The sequence below is a fragment of the Trachurus trachurus genome, assembly GCF_905171665.1.
Source record: "Trachurus trachurus genome assembly, chromosome: 18".
NCBI lineage: Eukaryota > Metazoa > Chordata > Actinopteri > Carangiformes > Carangidae > Trachurus > Trachurus trachurus.
This window is the reverse complement of record NC_139909.1, coordinates 18,944,698-18,961,860: the sequence shown is the minus strand read 5'-3', so window position 1 is coordinate 18,961,860 and position 17,163 is coordinate 18,944,698. Positions and strand designations below refer to the sequence as shown.

At 43.4% G+C, this 17,163-nt stretch overlaps 2 protein-coding genes across 3 annotated transcripts in view; one reads left to right on the top strand and one right to left on the bottom strand.

Annotated features, from left to right (window-relative positions):
• The first annotated feature begins 1,849 nt into the window (after window positions 1-1,849).
• agfg2 (ArfGAP with FG repeats 2) lies at window positions 1,850-16,058 on the top strand. 2 transcript variants are annotated; one of them, XM_083992988.1, is made up of 14 exons: window positions 1,850-2,211; window positions 3,459-3,552; window positions 5,067-5,182; window positions 6,561-6,705; window positions 7,118-7,238; window positions 7,356-7,460; window positions 9,049-9,081; window positions 10,803-11,111; window positions 11,939-12,011; window positions 12,149-12,192; window positions 12,406-12,498; window positions 13,427-13,546; window positions 14,592-14,662; window positions 14,852-16,058. In XM_083992988.1, exons 1-14 carry the CDS (start codon window positions 2,045-2,047, stop codon window positions 14,897-14,899), a joined length of 1,539 nt encoding a protein of 512 aa, XP_083849114.1. In that variant the 5' UTR covers window positions 1,850-2,044; the 3' UTR covers window positions 14,900-16,058. The 2 variants fall into 2 exon arrangements, with proteins under 2 accessions (XP_083849114.1, XP_083849115.1); XM_083992989.1 differs by lacking the exon at window positions 9,049-9,081 and having other exon boundaries at window positions 1,853-2,211.
• The window catches only part of per1b (period circadian clock 1b), a gene marked incomplete at its 3' end in the record, with an annotated part of 402,390 nt that continues 392,712 nt past the window's right edge, over window positions 7,486-17,163 (bottom strand). The window contains exon 20 of the mRNA XM_083992986.1: window positions 7,486-9,232. Within this exon, the coding sequence (XP_083849112.1) occupies window positions 9,156-9,232 (77 nt within the window). The remainder of the gene's footprint in view (window positions 9,233-17,163) is intronic.

Genomic DNA, 17,163 nt, shown 5'->3' with positions numbered 1-17,163 from the left:
CTGACGGCCCGTGGGAATATTATTGCAATGCAAGAAAAACAGGTTCTTAAAGAAGGAAAAAAATCAACCACGACTTCCAGAAACAAATTATAGGTCTTTTTGGTTTAATGTGCAATGAGGATTCTTTGGTAACTTTTTTTTATGAACTTTAAATTCACCAGCTGTATTAAACTGCTTTGCTGTTTCTTTCCTTTCCCCAGCTGTCCTGAGCCCAGTCACTTAAAATAATCTGTCCCCTCTCTCTCTGGAGCGTCAGGAGCGCTGCGCTGCGCTGCGCCAAAAAACCACGGGGGCGTGTGCGTAAAGTGGCGCATACAGAGGGCGCAGCAGCAGACGCAGACACCCGGGGGGAGACAGCTGCTTATGAAAGAGAAATACAACGGTTGTCGGACGATGTCAAACTTGGCTGCTCGACAGGTTCTTATTTGTCTTTGACAGGAGATCCCCTACGCATCTGTCCAAATGTCAAGTATGAAGGAATTCACGACGTGTCACATCCGGTGGCGTTTTCAAAAATAATGGCCATGGGCTGCACTGGACTTTGTTATCAGACCCTCAGTGATTAAGTCAAATCCACTGGGGCTAATTAAATTAAATTAAAATGCAAATATCTAGGCTACTACCTGAGTCCCTGCTGTCATTTAAATCAAAAACCAAACTGCTTAGGAATATATATGCATTATGAAAATTATCAGAGTTATTGTAGAATTATTTTAATTTTATTTTCATCATGGCTATCTGGTGGTTTAAGGGTTAAGGTGCTGGTCACATAGTCCATGTCCAGCCAAGGACCTTTGGTACATGTCATTACACATCCTCTCCCCCTCATTTACTGTTGTCTCCTCACTGCCAGATCTCTAGTAGAGGCACGAAATGACCCCAGAATGATCTAAATAAACAAAGATTTCAACAGAGTTGTTGTCAAGGTAGTAACTTATCAAGTTCAGGTATAAAAAAGCAGGAGCAACTGCATTTCCAGTTTATTTTAAGAGTAAATAATGCTTATTACCAAATATATAGCCAGATGAATTAAAATACCAGTGAAAAAGAATGAAAAACTCTGCTTTAACAAGATGGACTTTAAGGTTAAATTCAAATTTGTAGGACACTTTATGACCTAATTGATTTTTTAATCCCCTTGACATACTGCAGTCACACCAGGTATTTAAAAGACCATCACATATCTTCTCTTCACTGTCTCCCAGGCCCTTTCTAGAGATAATGAATCTGAAGCTTGAGAGGAGAGCTGCATGGGAGACTCTTGGAATCAGATCAGGTGTTACATAAGTCTGATTGCTCTGATTGCAAACAGGCCAGTGTTTTGATCAAGGACTAGGACAGATAGGGTGGGATAGATAGGCTACAACGAACAAACATCTTTTAACAAAACAATCTGTGGTGCTATCCTCAGCGAGTGCGAGTTAAACCTCATGAAGTCCCTCAAATGCTCACAAATATGCAAAAATATGGAGAAGATCATGCTAGATCTGTCACTTTACTGGACTTTGTGGTTACATTGATTGTTTTTTTAAAGTCAAGAATGAAGTGTTTCAATAGGAAAATCTTTTTTTCTTTTGTTCCTTTTTGTGACAGAAAGCAGAAAATGATGGATTCACAGAATAGACATGGAGCAACTGGAAAATACCTTGACCTACTAACAGTTTTGATGAAATAACCAGTGGTTATATGTGGTACAAATATTTTAAAGAAACAGGCAGCTTGAAAGCGGAACATCGAGCTATCTAAAGCAAGACACCTGTTCATCTGCTTTTATTTTGAAGGGAAATCCACGCTGCGTCCGGTTTGCGCGCCCCTGCTCTCTGCGTGCAGCTTGACGCGCCTCTCCTCTGTGCAGCCATGCATTGGAGCGGAGCCGCATAAAAGCGCTTCCATAATGCGGGCGTGAGGTGCGCGGCGGACGCGGGGGTTACACGGAGGGGAACCGAGAAGGAGGAGGACAGAGCGGCGGCGGAGGCGGCAGCGGTTACCGGCTTCACACCGCGAGAGGATTAAAAAAATTAAGAAATAAAATAATAAAATAAACATGTCGAACCGAAAGCACCGGGACAACCAGGAGATCTGCGCCCGCAAGGTCCGGGAGCTGGCCCAGTCTGGAGTAAACAAACACTGCTTCGAGTGCAACCAGCCCGGGGTGACTTACACCGACATCACGGTGGGCAGCTTCGTGTGCACGTCGTGCTCCGGAATGCTGTGAGTAAAAAAAAAAAAAAAAAAAAAAAGCGAGAGAGAGAGAGAGCAAGAGATAGAAACCCACAGCAGACAGCGGCTCATCCGCTCCCTCACTTGGCTTTATTTACTGCACATTTGTCATCATCATCATCATCATCATCATGAGCGTGGAGAGACACAAACACATAGTGATGGAGCAGCGGAGGGAGTAAAAAAAAAAAAAAAAAAGTAGGAGGAGGCCTGAGATTGAGATTACACCACCACCACCACCATGCACCATCCAGAGACACACACACATCTGACAGCCGCGCTCTATCTGGGTTCACTTCATTTCTCAGCGTAAACAGCAGGGGAGTGTTGGTGCTGCTGGTGCAACAGCCCCGGTGCTGTGTGTGTGTGCACATTAATTTACGCAGTGTCTACCTCTCTCTCTCCCTCTCTCCCTCTCTCTGTCTCTCTGTCTGTCTGTCTCATGCGTGTCTTCCAGCAGCCCCTCCATAAACGCCAGACCGCTAGTTGTTGGTCATTTTCCAGCTCTGAGTTACGTTTCATTTCGTCATGGTGCAGGTTTGACACAACCTCTCTCTCCCCTCCTTCTCTCTCTCTCTCCGTGCAGGCTCCTCTCCGATGTGTGGGCGTGGATATGCGCGTGTTTGTACTATATATAATATTATGTATGTGTGTGTGTTTGTGTGTGTTGTCACATTTATTATTCTGCATGTTCAGCCTAGTCCCAAACACTCCTCCTCGTGCAGATGGGTTCAGCACTTTTTTTTTTTTTTTTAGTATAGCCTAGTGAGCGTTATTGCGCAATCTCTCTTGCACACGTACTGTAGCACAGCAGTGTCCCACTTTGTCCCCCTCCCACCCCCAAGCATGGACAGCCAGAAAAACACATAGTCTCAGTCTGCCCAGCTCTGGTTACCTACTGGAAATGCCATGTCTCTCATCTTGTCACAAAAAAGGGAAGTGTGTGTGTGTGTGTGTGTGTGTGTGTGTGTGTTGCACCTTTTTCACAACAAATCTGCCCTCTACTTTCACAGTCACAAGTGTCCAACACTTCCTCTCCCACCTGCTCCGTCCTCAACGTCTTGTCTCAGAAGCGAGGCGACACGTAAAAGACGACAGCTTCTGACTTGTCTTAACTCTGAATTCCTCTCCTCCTCCTCCTCCTCCTCCTCCTCCTCCTCCTCCTCCTCCTCCTCCTCCTCCTCCTCCTCCTCCTCCTCCGTCTCTGTCTCTGTCTCTCTCTCTCCTCCGTGTCCCAGGAGAGGCCTCAACCCGCCTCACAGAGTCAAGTCTATCTCCATGACAACCTTCTCCCAACAGGAAGTGGAATTCCTCCAGAACCATGGTAACGAGGTGAGTGATGTGATGATGTGTGGTGGTCCCACCTGGGGGCTTCGCTTCAGGTGGTGTCGGCGAGGGCTTTGTAAAGGCCTCAGTCAGTCAGTCAGTCGGTGTTATTCACAGTTTATGAGGTCGTCCAAGGTCACGGAGCAAAACGCAGAAGCGACGCTCGTGCGCTTTCGTGTCTTTTGGTCCGAGTTCAGCGTCGGAGCCAAAACTTTGTGGTAGTGATATGGAATATGAAACGTCCCTTGTGGCGACCAGCTGAACCAGCCTTTGTGGTCGAGACTCTCCTTTTTTTGTTTGGGAGAAGAATGCTGCTGCTGCCGGGCTCACACGGTGCCAAGAAACAAAAGGACCAGCACTTTGTCCCACCCAAACCACCGTCTATTTCCTGTGTGTGTGTGTGTGTGTGTGTTTGTGTGTGTGTAGGCCAGAGGTTCCCAAAGTTTCTCAAACCAGGGCACCCCTCTATGGAGATTTTTTTCCTGCACAGTTCATATTTTGGCAACAATTCTTCAGCAAAACTCAAATTTAAAGGATCTTTATTGAACATTTTTGTTCATATGATGCGTTTATGTGTTGGCTGCAGCTTACAGATAGATTTAATATCAATTTATCTTGGTGTTATGATCATCATTTAGTCCATACCGATGTTAATTAACAGTTTAAAACCCACAAATAACTATCACATAAACCCCTCAAATTAATAAATATACGTCATTGATCAGAATCAATAATGAGAATATTTTTCTTTTCAATTAATCGTATCAGTTCTACAGCAGATATGTTGCTATCACATTTTTTTAATGGTCAAATATAAATATTGGTATCAAAAATCTAGTATCCATCAAGCTAAACTGTTACTATGACAACCGGCACCTCTGAGCTGTCATGTGACCATGTGGCATATTCAGCAGCTTCTGTAATATGCATATTTTAATATTTGTTGTGTTTTTATTGCGCTTGCAAGCTGAAACGCAGAATGTAGTAAGTGTAGGAGCTCACTGTGTTTTTTAATGTTTAAATATGTGGAATAAAAAATGAAATTTAGGCCATAGCCCACCCCCATGCCTGGGATACACCGGTGTAGGCTGCACTCTCTCTCCTGAGCTTATATCACACAGGTACAAAGGTGAAGCGTTTCAGGCTGTCGAGATGAGTGCTGTCTGTTTTTATCAGCGGGATGTGTGTGTGTGCGTGAGTCAAGTAGAATATGAGGAGAGGCAGAGGTGTGTATCGTCCATCTTTGACTCCTCATCATCCTCTGAAGAGCGATCCGGCCAGTCATGATTCACAGGCGGTAATATTTGCCGCTCTCTGAGATGAATCACTGATGTGATGAGTCTGTTTGTGTTTGTGAGAAGCTCTCCGAAATGAAATGTCAAACAAAAAATTGTGCTTGCGGTTTGATTTTTATGCACCAGCAATTAGACACGGCCCCCTTCTGATTCTGGTTTTGGTTCTGGTTCTGTGTGTGGTTCTGTGTCTAAAGTGTTTTCCCTCCCAAATGTGTGTGTGTTCAGGTTGGGAGGAGGACTTGGCTGTGTGTGTTTGACCCAAAGACGGACAGCTGCTCCGACATGAAGGACTCTCAGAAGTTCAAAGAGTTCCTCCAGGATAAATATGAGAAGAAAAAATGGTGAGGACTTTTTCATCTGCAATCATGATGACAGGCTGATGTAACCGGACAGGAGCTCAGGCTCAGAGATGAATAAGATTGCAATTGATGGTTATTATGAAATACCATTCAACCTCCTGATCATTTCCAAGAGAAATGTATTCAAAAACTTCCTTCAAACATTCAATTTATAATAGTATAATATGAAGAAAAACAGCATAGGCTACAATCTAAGAAATATTTTTTAGGGATATAGCAACTTTAATCCAAAGAGAAAAAGTTGCTACAGACATTTTTTTTATTCTTAGTGAAATGTGCTGGCAGTTACTGGTTTTACTGTAAAAAGGTAAACAGTTATGTAGTCAGCCTCTGCCTTTTAATCTCTATACAATATAGACAAGATGGACCTACCCTCCATGACGTCACCCATAGGTTTCTGAAGGGCAGTTTTCAGCTCGGAGTGGGCCGTTCCACTGTTGCCATCTTGGCAGTAGCTGACTCCGCCCATTTTCTGGCTAATCCAAAAATGGGCGGAGAAAATGCTGCACACTTAATGATGCAAAGATTTAAGCCTTAATTACATTTCAGTAAGTGAGCTATGTAAAACTTTACCCCTCTGCTGTCGTCACGAAGGCTGAAATTAGCTGCAGGAACCAAAACTGTTTTTGTAACAGGGTGTAAACATGTTTATTTCTTCTTTTGGGTCTAATTTACACAGTTCAGGAGACAGACTCAAACAGTCATACGAAGAAGTGCACCATAGCTGTGCACTGTTTGCGATTACACTTGCTAGTAAGCTGCTACAAATTTGTATCACAACAAAACGAACAGGCTGGTGTTTACTTAGGAAATTGTCATCAAGTGTTAGCATTGTCAAATGAAGGCTAGCATGTTTGTTAGCATCCTAACATTAGTATTTACCATTCAGTGTTGCAGGACTAGCTGCTAGCATGGTTGTATGGGTCTCAGTCTTGTTATGGTATTTTTGCTTGGGGGGAGAAAAAAAAGGATGACTCAGTTATGAAACATTTCACAGATGAATTATCTGTCTGTGGGCTAATCGATTCATAGACGACATGTAATTGGTTCAGCTCTAGAAGTGAAAGGGAGTAAAAGGGCAAAATTAGATCCAAACAACCACCCGTAATGTTTGTTCCAAAATTAGACACCCACAGTTTGAAATGGAGGCTCTTACTCAGGAAAATTAGCCCATGGATAATAGCTGCTTTCAGCGCGTCAGTGTGTAGATGAAAAAAATAAAAAGGTCCTGTTTTGGTTTAGCTTCAAGCCCTCGAAATATTCTCAGCCGTGATGTTTGATAAACAGAGCATTAATTGTGACTTTTTTATGAGGCCTGTTTATGTGACAGAGACCCGCTTCATCTCCCGTCTCTTTGCAGGCATTTTTCCAAAAGTAAGAACCGCAGGGACGTGGAGGGTCCTTGGAGTCCTGGAGTCCAGGGTGTGCCCCCATCCCATGGTCCCCTAGCGAGCCAGGCCCCCACCCATAACATGCCCCCTAACGCCAGAGCCACAAGGCCGCTGGTAAGAGGCTTAATGTGTCCTGAATGTGCATGTAATGGCCGGAGAGAGTGATGGAGATAAAGTGAAGGGAGTGAGCGTACAAGGATAAGGAGAGAGAAAGAGAGAGAGAGTGGGTGGGTGTGGTAGAAAAAGAGGAAGTGAAGAGGACAAGTAGTTCAAAGAGTGCCAGAAAACGCACACGAGAATAGAAGGTGAAGAAACGACCTGATTTTCCCTTCCACGCTGCAGCGGAGACAGAGACTGATGGGTTGGACAGTGAGAAGGGCCAGGTAACCTCCACATCAAAGCCGCTGCGCATGAATTATTGAGAAAGCATGAAACACACTCATTTCTTCGGCCTTTGTGCCTTCTCTCTTCTCTCTTTCCACCTCCGCCATCTGCCTCTTTCTCTCTCTTCCCTCCCCACCCATAGTCCCAGTCCCAGCTGCCGTCATGGGATCGGGCGCCTGCCATCTCGCCCGCCGACATGCGGACAGACGTGTTCACCGCGAGGCCATCGCGCTCCCAAAGCTTCAGAGACCCCCCTCTGAAAGGTCAGTGGACTGATCTCTAGCGGGAGGGATAGATAGATAGATATTTTTGGACTGAACCAGATCGATTCCCTCACTCGTCCATCCTCTTTATCTGTCTTTTGTCTCTCTGCCGTCCAGATCCCACCCTGTGTGGGATAGAAAGACAGCGGCCAGGCTCTCTGTCATCAGCGCTGGCAGCTCAGAGCCACACCCCGTCCTTCCCCGCCCTCCCACGACCATCAGGTGTGTCCCCCACTGGACGCTAATGTTGAAATATTTCTATGATTGTTTGGTCGTACATCACTTTATATAATGAGTGGAATGAATATGGAGACACATGTGCAAAACTAACTGCAAAATCTTATACAGCTGACTGGTTGAGGTACTGTAGGTGGTGTGTTTAAATGAGTTCTTTCCCATTTTAGGAGAGTCAGTTGCTGTGTAGGCGAAACAGCCTCAGCAGCGATCAGGGTTGGGGACATGAATTATACTAAAGTTGTGTAATCTATAGAGAATACACCATTTATACCCTGGTAGCTATTTATCAGCATCTCTGGTTGTAATAGGCAGCTGTTTAAAGGATCATAAATCAGTGAGCATGACCATTTAATGGCGATATTTAAATGATTTTTGCGGTGATGTGATGATGTGCCTTGATTTGATTGATGCTACTGTATTTAACATGCTAGATCAGCCAATAACACACCTTCCATTTTGGTGGTTTTAACCGCAAAGCCACTCCAACGTGTGTAGAGTAAACATAAAGCTGCAGCCACCATCTGGTTAGCTCAGCTCAGCATGGGGAAACGGAGACCCTAACTCTGCCAAAACATAACAAACCCGTGTAATTATCTCTCTAATTAAAACATTATATCTCCGATACTGAGTCTATACTAAAACCAACTTGAAAAGCTTCAGTTTTGAGAACATTTGCTGTATATTCTCCATATAAAACGATAGAGTGATATAATCTAACATTTCATTGTGAACATGGCTGTTGAGGATGAGTTCATTCAACTCGGTTTTGTTGCTGTAAAAACTCACCAGAGCACCAAATGTCTATTAATGCACCGCTGAAAATAGTCCCCGACAATTGCACTGTTTCTTCTTGTTAGAGTTAGTGCTCGCTGGAAATCACAGTGCCCGACTGTTTCAGGAAATGAAAATGAAACTGGCCTGTTTTCAAACATTTACACCTTCAGCGATGGGTACTGAGGCCGAGACACTGGTTTTGATCTTTCCATGGGATTTGCTAATAATAACAGAAATACACAACAACGCCAGCCTCGCCCTTTAAGCAGCTTTCATCTGTTCGTGGAAGGAGACTTGGCCTGTTTACTCCCGGTTAGATGAGGCCTTGAAAACTGTAGCAACCTGCGTTCAGTGCGTGTTAATCAGGAATGCACTAAACTAAACGCTGCCTGCCACAGCATTTGTTACACTTGACGGGCGGCTGAAGGAAAACTATTTGCTGTAGCTCGAAGACTTGGCAGAGCACAGTGTGAGTGTGTTGCGAGGCTGAATATTTTCATTGATTCTCATTGACGATGCAGTCCACCCATGTCTGCTGGCTCCAAGTGTCACCAAAGAGAGGGAGAGAGGAGAGAGTCATCATCTTGGGATTTTTCACCACATTGTGTGGATTGAAATTGGGTCCATGTCGTCATCTGGGGGGTGGGAGGGGGGGCTTCTGGTCAGAGTTGAGAGCAGGGACGGCGTTTTCATGTGACGTTCAGTGACACTTTTCTCCTCTCCTCCCTCTGTTTAACCCTCTTTCTCCTCTGTCTCTCACCTCCCTCTCTCTCTCTCTCTCCCCTCCCCAACCTCGTAGCCAGTAGCTCTTTCAAAAACCACTTCACTTTAGGTAAGACACGGCACCAACCCATACATTTGAGTGTGTGCTGAATGGCTGCGATCAATAAGCTTCTCCATGCTCTATCATTCATAATGGGTGGGCCGTGCCTCGCATCGCACGCATGTGAATTTGACTTCATTTTCCCCCGAGCAGCTTGAGAGGAGACACGGCCCCTCGGCTGTATAATCGTTTCGCCGCCTGAGTCACGGCCGGTCCCAGTGTCACATGTCGTGATTGGGGTCGATATTTTTCTTCGCCAGTCAGGTGTCCCCGCTTCAGAGCTCAGATGTGAGGCCTGCGAGGGTCAAGGAGACTCGCAAACTCACGCACTGTTCCCTCGGAGGAAGAAGAACAAGTTTAAAGCAATGCTATTTTTAGGCCGTAGCTGCTCCTGCTGCCCCCGTCTGCTGATATTTCCCTCCACGTTGGTGTTGGAGCACTGAAAACTATGTAGGACACAGCTGTAATAGTCCCACAACACACATTAACATCACAAACAAGTACTGCAGGAAGTTTAGGTATCTTTGCAACATTAGCGTATAACAAACCCCCCCAGAACCATGCAGCCTGACTCTTGCATGTTTTATATCCTCTGATAATCGTTGTCAGGTCAAGTCTGGTCTGGTCTGTGTCCCTGACAGAGGAAAAAACACGCTGTGTTTTCATTTGAATCCCCCCGTGCTAGCATTATCCTAGCATGCTCTGCGGCTAATGTTTGTGGAAAGCTTGCTACGTGGAAAGATGTTAATCGTTATTTCCTGCCTTTGTTACTGTCTTTTTTTTTTTGAAAGCTCTCCAACAACTTGCTGCTCTGCCCTCAGACTTTTGTGTTCACGCTTAACCATGACGCGGCACATGCTACGTGACATGTCGAGCTAACCCTGCCTTTGATAAGCCTCAGCATGGAAATGTTAATGTAGCATGAGATAAACGTACTTTGTTTTAGGTTGTTTTATATGGTCTGATCTTCTTTTTTATTGTATGTTTGCATATGAATAATTATATATTTTCTATACTAACAAATATAGTAATATTATTAAAGGTGTTGGCATAAAATTAAACAACCAAAGTGATCTTTTTGAATTGGTGTCTACCTTTTGACAAAACAAAACAAAACAAACAGATAGCCTACATTTAGCTCTGGAGCTCTCAACCTTGTTTAAGTGAAAGTTGATGTGATCAAAAGCTCCTTGTAAACTACTAAATAGTTGTGAGCTTGTTTTGTCAACCTCAGATTTTACGCTAAATGGAGAAGATCTCGGCAGAAAATGTAAAATTACACATCTAGAAATTCCAGTCCATGTGCTGACGAAGACGATGATGTGATTGAAACAGCTACTAAATGGACCTTATAGAGGGAACAGTTACACTTGTGGTGAGATTGTGGGCTTATGACCATGCCCATAATTAACTTCAGCAGATAAAAGAGAAGAAAAGAATTGTAGCACCTGCATTCCCATAAGAAACTCTATCTGCCGAAGATGGAAACAGCCTCTATTTTACATTTTCCATATTATATTTTTCACAATTTTATTAAACCATGAATAAAATCAATTATTACTGAAGTTTTTCTTAGCCCCTGAGTCACTTTGAGGATTTGTAATCCTAATATTTTTTAGCTTGTAGATTCAGAGGAAGAATAAAATAACGTTGTCTGTGTGGGTTTTAAATGGAACAGATTTTATCTGCTGTCTTTGCACTGAGTCTCAGTCTTGTTCTCTCGCTCTCAGGTCGTACAGTATCAGCCTCGGGGGCCACGGGGCCCTTTAGGGCCTTCCCCAAGTCTCTCAGTGTGGATTTTGGAGGTCTAAACCACCCTCAGGCGCCACAGTCCCTGCCCCAGTCTTTGTCCCAGCAGCACCAACAACAGCACCAACACCAACATCACCAACATCACCAACAGCACCAACAGCAGCAGCAGCAGCAGCAGCCTGCCGGTGTGGGCCAGACGACACCCCCGGTCGGCGGCAACCCCCAGGACAGGTACGCTGCTGTGTCACACCTGGACAGCGTCTTCTCTGAACCATCAACGACCACAGGTAGGACAATGTCTGACTGTGTGAGTTCATACTTTGAATGTTAAACTAAACTACCAAACTGTATAAGTTCCTCCAGCTTCAACAGTGAAATCCTGCCTATGCATTGGATTAAATGTATCAACAATTTAATAACGTATTAAACGGTATTAGATCAGTCACAAGGGCCTGTTTCTCTGCAGCTCCTCTTACTTACAGTAAGCAGGATTTTGATTGCAGGGCTGTGACTGAGCACTTGGTCCACTGCGGTGCGATAGATAGAGAGGCAGAGGGAGCGTTCAAGTGTGTGTGTGTGCATGTGATATAGATTGTGACGGCCAGCTCAACTGGGTTGCGTAACATCCTTACTCCAAATGCCAAGGCTTTTAGCAGCTGAATTATACTCATTGTGTTTGCTCCAGATCATGCACAGCCTGACTCAAGGCACCTTGTTGGTTTTCCCCCCTTTAAAATCAGCTATGTTTGGTCTAATGACCGCGATGCATAGGATTCATGTGAGAAGCCCCCGGAGCTTTCTACAAGACGCTTTGTTGTTTTCCACCTTCATCACATCCTCCCCTGCCTGGCAGAGTAAGGAGGTTATTGATTTTCTGCCCCGGCTCACTTTGATTCATATCAAGCTGAACACAGACACCATATTTTATTTAGCGTGTCTGTAATGCTTTTGTTCTCTGATGACTTACACGCTTCAGATCAACTGTTTGAACTCATTGTGAGATTTTTCTTTTTTTTTAAACTCACATGTCTTGATCATAGCAGCACTCGATTTTCTTGAATTAGCAGCTCATTAGAGCCCCGAGGTGACGTGACGTCCTAATGTTTGTTTGCAGCTCCACCTGCTGGCCCCCCGCAGTACAGCGCCATCTTCGGCAGCAGGCTTTCATCCAGCTCGACTCCTGCCAGGTAGGGAGAGGGGAAAAGAAACACAAATCAAATCAGTTTTTGTTTAACATGGCAGATCTTTAAACTTCCTGTGCGTGGAGCCCTTTAAAGGTCACATTCTGATTGATCCTCTTGATTTTTTCTATTTTTTCCTCCAGTTCCCCCGGTGTCGATACGGTCTCCGGCTCCCAAACCTTTGCGAGTAGGTACCGAGCACATGCTGCATTGATCCTCCCCCTACCTTGCTAACCTGCACTGTATTTACGCTCGGTGCCTTCATCTTTTGGAGCCACCCAACACCCCTTAATTAGGATGCATCAGTGTGACTCGGAGCAGTGTTGGTTTGAATAGGCAGGAATGTACCCTGTTAACCCCACACACTGTGAATTATCTCCCCCCTGTGTGTGTGTCTCAGATTTCCCCAACCCATTCAGCTCCAGCTCCAGCTCTGCTTCCCAGCAGCCCGTTGCCCTCTCCCCCAGTAACCCCTTCAGCAATGCCTCAGGAGGTGAGACTCATGCTCATGGTCCGTGATCCATTTCACTCTGCTGCTTCCCTCTGACCTGGGAAAACATCACTTCATGTTTTCTTTTAAGACTTTTAATCATTTCTAGTTAATTATGAAGAGAATGTCACTCACAGATATGTAGTCTTGTTGTTCAACTGTCAGTGTAATCAATAGTCATGGATGGGACAGCTATAGGGTATACATGACATGCTTAAGGCGATATGGTGTGGCCATGACAGCGCCATCACATGATGACAGCTGAACGAAAAGTTAAAGCGCACAATTAGGTATCCGTTTATCAACACACAAAATATCACACTACTATCCTGTATTGATTATTTCCATAGGAAAAAGATAATTTGGAGAATAAGTTGTTTAAAAGTGTCCTAAAACTTTAAATGTGACTGAATATTTTTACTTTTTAATCAAAACTTGTGATCGTGTCATTTTATTTTGACACTTGTGACAGTTTTCAGTTTTACAGACTTAATTTACATTTTGTAAGGAACATTTTTTTCCTTATCATTTTTAGAAAAATTAATAAATTGATCTTCAAACAAGATTTCAAGAGAGTTTATTTGTCACATACAGTAATACAAGATCATTGCAGTGTAATGATGTGTGCATACACATGACAGAACAGCAACATTAACCTGACTGGAAAAAAAACAAAAAAACTTTATATGTCATTTAAAGGGCAGTGTTAGAAGTGAGATATTAAAATGATCTGTTTTTGTTTTTATAAAGACAGAATGAGAGACCGGCCAGTATCCATTATTCAGCCACACCATGTGTTGATGTGTTCAGTTTACATTGGTCTGGTCAGGTGACTCAGCCTCTGGCTCTGCTCTTTTGTTGGTTACCTTTCATTTGATACCAGCCAACAACTATTTCATTACTTTCCTGTTACCTGGTCTCTTCTCTTCAGGTGACTCCAGTGCGTTCGTCACCTCCCCCACCTCCGTGTTCCCACCGTCCGCCTCTTTCCCAGCACCGGCCTCCCAGAATGCATTTCCTCACGAGTCGGCCAACAACCAGGAAGCTAACGGTAACTTTATTGTTTATTATTAATTCAGTAGTATACAACAACACAACATTACTTTGGCATGTAGAAAGTTGAATTGTTTTTTTTTAATGTTTTGATGACCACGTGTAATATAAGGAGTACATTCATGTTAAAGCACTGGTAGTGGAGGTGATTAATATTTAATTTTCCATTTTATATCGACTTGGAAGACACTAAAACATTGTTGCAATGCAGCATTTGTCTGATTTGAACACAGCTTCGTACATTTAAGAGCACATCAATAACTTAGAACCTCACCATCGAACCATGAGAGATCAATATTAGAAATAAATCATATTAAATAATCATGTGATCAGTAAAGTAAAACCATCTTATATAATAAACAGTAATCCTGTGGGAGACCTTTACAGTAAATCTAACAGTGTACCTGAACACAACACAGAAGTCTCAAAGATATTTTTTAATTCCTCCATATAATGATTTTTTAAATGAGATATTATATTCATAATTTTTGTTTGTACCAAATATCAAGAACTGTTTTACTTTTTTCCCCCTTATGTTATATATATATAGATATATACAGTATATACACACAATACATGCACAATACACACATACATACCATATACATATGTGTGTGTGTGTATGTACTGTATGTATTATGCATAAGGAACAGTTTGTGCTGAGACACTTGAACGTCACTCTGTATCTTGCTCAGGAGGATGAGAAATAAAAACGACAGCACACATACAGTACGGCCATATATTTAATGCAGAGTCTGAAGCCCTCACAGGTGTCGCCCAGTGACAGCGGCTGCCTCCGTGTGACACCTGCTGTATGTGCAGCGCCTGCAGATCAAACACAGAGAAGCTGCAAATGTTTCATTATTTCAGTAGTGACCCACAGCAACAGTCCAAGAATACCAATGGACGCATCCAGAGCTGCTGCTGCTGCCTCTGGCTCTGCCCTTCACGTTCTTATCTGCGGTTTCTGGTTTCAGTGCTGCCTTCACAGACCGCGTGTTATTTTTTTTTTCATGTCATGTTACGCGTGCATCATGTTGCAGGTTTCGCCTCCTTCCCGGCGTCCGACTCCCAGCCCAAAGTCCCTCGGCCGATGTCGGTGAACCCGTTCACTGTGAGTATGCATTCACTGCCTGGCAAACAAACAAGTGCACTTAAGGAGGAGGGGAGGGGTGGGGGGGCAGAATAAGAGAGGGGGGGGGGTCTAATTTGTATTTTTTGCAAGTTCTCCTCTTTTGCAAACTACAGACACTGTAGTAAAGGCCTCGCTGCTCATTCTCACCCTGCCTCTCTTGTCTCTCAGGGGAATGTTTACCCCAGTCGAGGGACGTCGCGAAACCCTTTCATCTGAACCCCCCCCCACGCCCCCTTCTCTCTCTCCTTACTTCACCCCCCCATCCAACTCTGGGAAAACGGAGGGAGAAGTGAACTTGAGGAGTCGCTGCCATTTCAAAGCCTCTGGAGTATTTTCACCCTCTGAGGGAGGGTGTGACGTCCATGCAGCCCCCCGTCCCTCCCCTCCTCCCCCTCTCCCCTGTTGCCGTCTGTGTTTACGTGTTTGTGGAGGAATTTAAAAAAGATGTGTGTGAATGTAATTATGAAATGTCTGTGTGCGTGTATGTGTGTGTGTGTGTGAGTGTGAGTGAGAGAAAGTGTTGGCTCTAAGTCTTTGTAACTACAAGACAAATGTCAAAAGGTGTTTGTGTGCCAGTAGATGCCACCTCAGGGCTCTGTGGGAGTCACGAGTAAAAACGACGCCTCTTATGATTTTTTATTTTATTCTTTCCTGCAGAAACACACACTTTACACACACACACACACACACACATATATAGATATATTACACACACACACGTCGCTACTGCTGCTACTTTGCTTTCATCTCCTTGCTAAGAAGTGCAAAAAAACCCCCCTCTCAGCCCGCCGGTGAACACCTCAGTGTCGTCTTCTGCTTTAAAAAACAAACAAACATCTCAGTCGTCCCCAAAGGAGAAGCCGGTGGAGACTCGGACTCTGCATCATCAGAGAGTTTCTACAGATGGTTATAAACCGCCTTAACAGCCTCCTGATGCGTAACGCCGAGAAGATAAGACGGGCTTTTCCTCTGTAGTGGGTGTGTGGAACGTGTCTGCATTTGTCACTGTTTTCTGTCAGGTTTTCCTTTTGAAGGACACTCTATGTTTTTTTTTTTTTTTTGTTTTGTTTTTCCACTCTCAGGCTGCATGCGCTTAGAGGGCTAAAAGGAGATGCTACTGAATGTAAAAGCAAATTTCAGAAATAACTTACGTAAATGTGTATGATGACTTCATCGCTTCATGTACCGGACCAAAACGTTCTCTGGCTGTTCTTTCGGGTTGACATTGGAAATTTTTTAATTTCCACTATTTTGCCAAAAACAACTACTACAACTACAACAACAAATAGAGAGAAGAGAAGAAAAGAGATTCATGTAACAACGTCTTTGTAATGACAAGTATTCATGTTCATAAAATCAGTTTGTTGCTTCTTAAGTGAGTCTGACTCTGGATGTTTCTTATTGTGTGTTTTCTGGTTTATTTAAATGCAAATGCATTGAAAATAATCTCATAAATTTAAAATACAAGAAAATGAAATTGAGAGAAAATCCCAAACTTTTTTTTTTTTTTGGCTGTAGTGTCTCCTTGCAACAGCAGAGGGCGCTTGGTATTTACTTTTCTCTGACCTCATGCACAAGGTTACTTTTGGATGCATATTGCATAACAACATACATACTGCATAAGCATACAGTACGAAGATAGAAACCCTTAAGAGCGGCTATTATTAGACCCATTTGAATCATTTATTGTAGTTTTTTGGATGCAGAGTCACAGAATGAGTGTTGGAAATCTGCTTTATGTGCCTTTTTAAGGTTTATCACAGTCAGGGATCGAGGTTTCACTACTCTAGCCTGTCAGTCTAGACAGATGAAAACACTGTGCTTACACACAGTCTGTGTGGCAGCGTAACACGTCCGTAAACGTCTCATTCATCCAATTATACCTGGTTAATCTAGTGATTTCAGACAATAATAATAGGGGATTCAATGATTTCACCGTGATTTTTGAATTTGTAATACATACAGCATATGTTTTATTAGCCTAATTTATTAATTTGGCTATATCATGTTGTAAATGTATGTTGTGTATAATGTGCAGGGGGGTGTAAAGAAAAGTGTGTTTATTTGAGCGTTTTAATACACGACAGAAGGGGATTTTTACAATAAATAGAACAGGATGGACTCATGGAAGTGCCAACACTGAAATCTTACTCCACACACACTGGAGCTGCGGATGCGTTCAGGTGCTGTAGGAAATATTGCCAGTTATTGGACGGGACCTCATACAAACTCGCAAGATGCAATTAAAAATGGAACAAATGTGAATTTGTAACAGCACAAGAAACAGAGGTAAGGAGGGAAAATGAAAGTATATGGAAAAAATTTAATATATGAAGATAAAACGTCATCAGAAGTGAAGGAATTAAACTCTAGGGCTAAATTATATCCAGCAACCTTTATTTACACTATAATGACTGTGCATTATTATCATTACTTATAAGTTGATAATAGCCTATGTGCAATTGAAATGTTAATACAGT

Excerpts from the sequence above, each read along its gene's own strand:
- agfg2 (XM_083992988.1), top strand. The coding sequence starts at position 2,045 with ATGTCGAACCGAAAGCACCGGGACAACCAGGAGATCTGCGCCCGCAAG. Across the intron at positions 6,706-7,117 it reads CCAGAGCCACAAGGCCGCTG|TCCCAGTCCCAGCTGCCGTC; the intron begins GTAAGAGGCTTA and ends CCCCACCCATAG. Across the intron at positions 12,499-13,426 it reads CTTCAGCAATGCCTCAGGAG|GTGACTCCAGTGCGTTCGTC; the intron begins GTGAGACTCATG and ends TCTTCTCTTCAG.